At 42.0% G+C, this 7,357-nt stretch overlaps 1 protein-coding gene across 5 annotated transcripts in view; it reads left to right on the forward strand.

Annotated features, from left to right (window-relative positions):
* Nucleotides 1-6,505, forward strand: part of AK9 (adenylate kinase 9) — an 829,950-nt gene extending 823,445 nt beyond the window's left edge. For all 5 annotated transcript variants that reach the window (XM_029595283.1, XM_029595287.1, XM_029595288.1 and 2 more), the window contains one exon: nt 6,143-6,505. In XM_029595283.1, the coding sequence (XP_029451143.1) occupies nt 6,143-6,345 (203 nt within the window). In that variant the 3' untranslated portion in view covers nt 6,346-6,505. The remainder of the gene's footprint in view (nt 1-6,142) is intronic.
* Nucleotides 6,506-7,357: the final 852 nt, after the last annotated feature.

Here is a 7,357-nt window from a genome sequence, read left to right on the forward strand (position 1 = left end):
ATCCAATATCATAGCCTTCCCTTGATGCTAAACCTTTAGCTTAACTGGGTATCAGGTGTGTACATACGAAAGCAAAACTTTCCTCTTAGTAGCTACTACTGTGAAGGAATCCTGGAACAATATAACCTTTGATCCCTTGTAAAGCAACTCTCCTTATTTATTTATTTAAGGTTTTTTTATACCGGCATTCATGAAGCATTCACATCATGTCGGTTTACATAAAAAACAGGGGTGCAATGAATACAACAAAGAACATAGATAAACTTGAAGAAGAGATGCAGTTACAATTAACAAGGACTATTGAACTGGGGTGGAGGAAATAAAGAGAGATAGAAGAAGTTAATTATATACAGGTATACAATATATACAGAATACAGTATAATATATACAGCTGCTGTGTAGGATATTTTGCTGGTGAGGCATATTAGTTGGAGTTCGGGAATGCTTGCCTAAACAGCCATGTCTTGAGTCGTTTCCTAAAGGTTAGGAGGCATGGCTCATTTCTGAGGTCTGAGGGGATGGAGTTCCATAAAGGTGGGCCTGCTGTGGAGAAGGCTCGGTCTCTTAAGGTGCTGTGATTAGTGGTTTTGGTAGGGAGAACTTGGAGGGATCCTCTGTATGCTTCTCTGGTCAGTCTTGTGGATTTGTGTAAGCGGAGGGGAATTTGTAGGTCGATTGTGGTATGTTGGTGAATAATTTTGTATATCAAGGTGATGGATTTGTAGTAGATGACTCTGAATGGATTGGTAACCAGTGAAGGTCCTTTTAGGGACTGGGGAGATATGATCTCTTTTTCTGGTGTTTGTAAGTAGACGGGCCTGCTGCGTTTTGAACCATTTGGAGCAGTTTGGTATATGTGGAAGGGAGACCAGTAAAGTAGAGTTGCAGTAGTCTAACTTAGAGAAATGAGAGCTTGGAGGATGGTTCTGAAGTCTTTGGCATGGAAGAGGGGTCTTATCCTTTTTAAAACTTGCAGTTTGTAGAAGCAGTCTTTGGTAGTTCCATTGATGGAGGCTTTGAAGTTCAGCTTATTGTCGATTAGCACACCTAGATCTCTCACTTGAGTGGTTTGAGGTTTGGTTGGATGATAGGCGGTGAGATTGCTGTTTTCAGGAGTTATGAGTAATATTTCGGTTTTGGAGGAGTTTAGTACTAGATTTAGGCTGTTGAGGAGACTTTGATTTCTAGGTGACAGGACTCCCAGTAGTCGAGGGTTTTTGAGTATGAATCTTTGTTGGGGATCAGGTTCTGGATATCGTCTGCATAGAGAAAGTGTTTTAAGTTGAGGTTGGTGAGGAGTTGGCAAAGTGGTAGGAGGTAAATATTAAAGAGTGTAGGGGATAAAGAGGAGCCTTGTGGGACTCCGATGGATGAGTCGTGGCGTGATGATTCTTTGTTCTGGATTTTGACCTTATAACTTCTGTTGGTGAGAGAGGATTTGAACCAGGAGAGAGCAGAGCCGGAAATTCCTATCGCAGCTAACTGGTTGATGAGGATGGAGTGATTGACGGTATCAAAGGCTGCCGAAAGATCCAGAAGGACCAATAGAAAAGATTGACCTTTGTCGAGACCTAGGATGAGGAGGTCTGTAAGGGAAGTAAGGAGGGATTCTGTGCCTAAATTTTTGCGGAATCCATATTGCGAGGCAGATAGAAGTTTGTTATCTTCGATGTAGTCCGATAGTTGAGAGTTCACAAGCCTTTCCATAATCTTAGCGATGAAGGGGAGATTGGCTATTGGGCGGTAGTTGTTGGGGTCTTTTGGTTCCAAATTGGATTTTTTTGGGAGTGGTTTGAGCGAGGCCTGTTTGAGGTCTTCTGGGAAGGAACCATGGGAGAGAGAACAGTTGATGATGTCCGCCAGTGTTTTGGCGATGGTGTCTGGGATTGAGAGGAGAAGTTTGGTGGGAATATGGTCCGCCGGGTGCGAACATGGTTTCATTCTTCTGAGAATGGTTTGAATTTCAGAGGAGGAGGTGGGTTCGAAAGTTTCGAGGTGAATATTTTTGATGGGAGTCTGTAGAGTCGATGGTAGGGGGGCGATCTTAGAGGGTAGTTGAGTAAGAAGATTTATGATTGTTTTGAAAAAAGAGAGTGAGTTCTTCTGCTTTAGATTGAGCTTGAGTACTGGGGCATTCTGGGGAGGGGACTTGAGTGAAGGTGGAAACATAGGAGAATAGAGCTTTAGCGTCAAAGATCATGTTGTGTATTTTGGACGCATAGAAATCCCTTTTTGACTTGGAGGTGGAGGCCTTGTAAAGGTGTAGCGTGAGTTTGTAGGCAGAGAGTGTGCTGGCGCTTGGAGATTTCCGCCAATTAGCTTCCTTCTGTCTCAAATTTTGTTTGAGCCTTCTAAGTTCGTTGGTGAACCAGGGTTGTCTTTTGGAGGCATTCGGGTGGGATTTTTTTTGTTGTTAGAGGGCAGAGCTTGTTGGCTATGGATTCTGTGACTGTATTCCAAGAGCGGAGGGCAGTGTTGGGGTCTGTGAGCTCTATAGCGGGAAGGTGTTGGACCAAATGATTGTTTAGGTCTTCAGGGGGGCAAGATCTCCTGTAGGGAAAGGAAGGTGAAGGTGTATGAGGGGAGCTAGTTTTATCCAGCAAGAATGAGGTGGAGATCAAGGAGTGATCCGACCAGGGTACCTTCATATTTATCGGAGGGGAGGGCGATTTTATGCCTTTGTTGATAAAGATCAGGTCCAGTGTATGACCTGCTTTATGTGTAGGATTATTGACTATTTGAGTAAAGCCCATCGCTGAGAAGGCTAGGAGAAGTGTTTGGCAGCTGGGAGAGAGAGAAGGCTTGTCTATGTGTAGATTGAAGTCTCCTAATATTATTGCTGGGGCATCCAGGTTGAGGACTGTAGTGGTTATTTTGATGATATGGGAGACATCAGTTTCTATGAGGCCCGGGGGGGCATAGACGAGTAGAATTTGAAGTTGGTGTGATGTGAAGAAGCCAATTTCGAGTTTGGTATCGGAGTGGACCGGATGGTGCGAGAACCTGAGGTCTTTTTTAGTTGCAAGAATTCCCCCTCCCTTCTTTTTCAGTTTAGGAAGGGAGAAGATGTCATAGGTTAGCGTCGGTAACTGGTTTATTATTGCAGTGTCTGATGGTTTCAGCCAGGTTTCAGTTATTGCGCATATGTCCGGCTTAGCGTCGGTGAGATAGTCATTGAGGATTAGGGATTTTTTGGTCAGTGATTGCGCATTGAATAAGGATAGGGTAAATAGGGTGAGGCCTAGGAGTTGGGTTATTGGAGCAACTAGGATTGGTGTGAGTGTTTTTAGGTTGCGATAGTGTGCTTGTCTGGTTGGAATTCTTTTCTGTGATAAGCAGTGATGTAGAATTGGGATTGGAAAGGCTGGATGCATTTTAGATGCTTGAGTTACTTTAGATGAAAGAGTCGTCTGAATTGTTTGAGTGGGTGCTGGAGTCCCGGTGAGTTGTCTGAGTCTGGAGTCGTCTGAGTTGTCTGAATCTGGAGTCATCTGAGTTGTTTGAATTGTTTGAGTGGGTGCTGGAGTCCCGGTGAGTTGTCAGAGTTTGGAGTCGTCTGAGTCGTCAGTTGTTTGAGCGGGTGCACTTCTGGGGCACACGAAGGGGCGAACAAAGGGGGCTGCCCCTTTGTCGCGCACCTTCGGCGTGTGACGCCCAGCGTGCGGCGCCTGAGTTCCGTTCGGGGCTTTAAGAGGCCTGTTAGTCGCTGGGAAAATGTGGTCATCGGGGCGCCTGGTCCCCGATTGGCTGCTGCGGTTAGGGGGCGTGGGGGCCTTTCCTTCTAAAGGCCCTCACTGCGTGATAGCAGCATGGAAACTATTTGCTGTTTGGGTACTTGCCAGGAACTTGTTGCCTGAATTGGCCACTGTTGGAAACATGATGCTGGGCTTGAAGGAGCCTTGGTTTGACCCAGTATGGCAATTCTTATATTTTTATGAATCTCCACTCCATCTACAAAATTCAGGATGCGAGCAATCACAACACATGGCTTCTCCATATTCTGCTTCAGCAGGCCTACTCCATCTACTCTGTCCACCCACAATGTACAGAGATATTAGGAGAAAATGTGCAGAAAGAGCTGAGCTGAAGACAAACCAGCAATAATAAATAACCTTAAGATGAATACATGAACATAAAATCAGACTACACAATAATCCACTTAACCTTGGCTTACAAGTAAGACAGAGGCATATGATCACACCAGTAATGTGTAGTTACATAGGCACATAGTTACAGCAGGACATTAACAGATTCAGAATTCTGCTGCTCGATTACTGACAGGATCATCTTTGAGACATCATATTTCCCCTATTTTATTTAGTTTGCACTGGTTGCCTATTAAATTTAGGGTGAAATATAAAATACTGTCATTAATCCATTCATTAATACATGATTCATACTCAACCTGGCTCTGTACTTCATTGCGGTTATATAAACCAACTAGAAATCTTAGATCTACTTCTAAGTATCTACTTGATATTCCTACGGTTAGGCTAGCCAGACTCAATATAACCAGAGAGAGAGCATTTTCAGTGGCAGGACCCATACTTTGGAATTCGCTTCCAAATACACTAAGGTTACTCACTGATCATAAAGAATTTAAGAAGGTACTAAAAACGTATTTATTTAAGATGGCCTTTGCAGGACTTGTAGAAACGAATCCATCTTCTTAAAGACTCTTATATTATTAACGGTTATTCATTTAACATACATAATGCTTTCAATAGCTTAATCAGGTTCAGCCAAACCATGTGAAAACAGTGGTTATTGTTTTTCCTCTACTTTCAGACTTTTCTTGTTTTTTTTATAAAATTAGTATAATTATGTTAAAGAATTAGGGATTATAAACATACATTGTATTTTGTTTCTATCTATTACTTTACTTTTTCTATTTGTATTTTATTTTATTCATTTGTTTTTATATATTTGTTTTTTTGTTTAATTATCACTTTATTTTATTCTTTTTATTGGAAGTTGTAAACCGTCTTGGTCAGACTTGTCTGTGAAAGTCGGTATAGAAATGCTATTAAATAAACAAATAAATAAATAAACAGCAGTTCCGATAGTAAAGGGACATAGGTAAGGACAAACGGTATAGGAAAGTAACACCAGTTCCACTACCAATAAAATAGAATATCAAATATTTATATTCCCAGACACAGACAGCAAGATCACAGTGTTGCAGCAGTCCAGGAAGAGAGTGGGAGTGCACGGGGTGCAGAGGAGATGCTATGGAAAGAGGTGTGGGAAATGCACACAGCGAAATGGGGAAAGCAGAAACACAATGGGAGAGAGATGAAGATGCACACAGCAATGCGGGAGAGAAAAGAGACAGGTGGGAAAGAGGGAGAGGCACAGAAAAGGAAAGTGAAGCAGCCACAAGATCGGGGTGAATGAGAGGAAAGAGCCTGCACAGGGTAAGAAAGAAGTAATAAATACAGAGATAAAAGATAAAACTCAACAAGACAACCAACATTGGAAAGAGGGCCAAAGAATGAATGAGAGAAACCATGCGAAAAAAGGGATCAAGGTAGCATGAAAGAGAAAAGAGGCAGCAACAGAGAAAGAGGGGATCATAAAGCAAGGGTCAGTGAGAAAGCTCAATCAAAGCAGACCTAGAGAAGAAAAATGGGAACAGAAGAGCGGAAAATCGGCAAGGAACTGATTAACATGGAAAATCATTTGAACAAGGCCAGAGGTTAGATCAGTTTGTGCCAAGGGATTCACAGAGTGCACTGAGTGGATGCTCAGAATACATTTATTTATTATTTATTTAACATTTTTTTATACCGAACTTCATGACAAGCTTCATATCAGGCCGGTTTACATCAAACTTAGGGAATAACAGGAAGGCCGAAGTGCAGTTACAAATAACAGGGAGAATGAACTTGGGGGCTAGAGTAGCCAAAAAATAAAGGACAGAAAAAAAACTGGAGAATGAGAACGTATGAATATACAATGGCTGGGTCGGTCATTTAGTCTATTGGGCTAACTGAAAGTACATGAGGTTACAACTGTATCCTGTTAGGCAAATAGTTTGTTGAAGGGAGGTAGATTCTTACCTGGTCCATGGTGGGTTCAAAACTGTTTATATACATCAAACAGAATTGTCTTGGCCATGGTGTCTTCTGTTTTCTTCCAGCCTATAACCCCAGGAACTCGGAATATGTGCGGAAGAAATACAAGAAGCAGCTGGAGCAGTTTGTGGAGCGCTGTGAGCTCATTCCATACCTTGGTGACAAAATGACCCGGAAGTACAGGGAGCCTCAGAACAGACCCATAGACTTTGATCATAAGCTACAAACCTTCCTCTCACTAGAAAAAGTGGACCCAACATCTTTGTAAGCTGCTTCAACGTTAGCATCCTAGTGCAGCTAATACTGGGTTATTTTGTTTTTTGCAGTTGTAAGAGAATTTATTTCCTTATCCAATAACTGAAAGTAATACATACTAGAATTATTTCTAACACAAAAAGTTATATTTTAATAAATCCTGTACACCTTAATCCTTCCTGTTTGTTTACTTCAGGCATTAGCTTTGCATTGATTTCTTAAAGATTATTTATTTTTCACCTAAAATCCGCTGCTTTCATTTCCAAAGTCCAGAGTGTACTCTTGTTCGGCATACACAGCAATGATAGAGGGTTGGGGCCTCCCAGGCAGTACACAATATTAAAGCAACAGAATTGCTGAGCTTACGAGGTAAGGAGGGGAGGCACTGTGAGTTAATCTGGAAAGAAGGAATGGAACATCTATTTATATTAGTGTAATATACAGACCTCCATCACAAACAGAGATGGATGGCGATTTAATGGAGGATATTCACAGGACTGATGTGAAAGGGAAGGTGCTAGGGGATTTCAGTCTGCCAGATGCTGATTGGGACATCCCAGCTTCAGTATCTTCTAGAAGTAGGGAGATCCTGGATTCTCTGTAAGAACTTTTCTGTCAACTCGTAACAGAACCCACATGGGAGGGGGAAATACTGGACCTGGTGCTTACCAATGGGGACAGTATTTCTCATATTGTAATAGATGATCATATGGGATCCAGTGACCACCGGATGGTGTGGTCCAATATCAGGATGGAAGAGACGAAGGTTCATTCTAAGGTGAGAGTCCTACATTTTAGGAAAACTTTTTTAAAATGGGGGGAGTACCTCATTAGCTGCAGTACTTTTATCCTGTTTGATTTTGTCATCTTTAACATAGGGTGCAACCCCTCCACCAGTTTAACCTGGGCTATTATTTTGATGTAATTTGCACCCTGATTATCAGTGTCCCATTAGTCATCTTTCTACCAGTAGGTCTTTGAGATGCCTATTTTATCTACATCTTTGTTCAGCCCACAAGTTTTAG

Source organism: Rhinatrema bivittatum, chromosome 3 (assembly GCF_901001135.1).
Source record: "Rhinatrema bivittatum chromosome 3, aRhiBiv1.1, whole genome shotgun sequence".
Classification (NCBI taxonomy): domain Eukaryota; kingdom Metazoa; phylum Chordata; class Amphibia; order Gymnophiona; family Rhinatrematidae; genus Rhinatrema; species Rhinatrema bivittatum.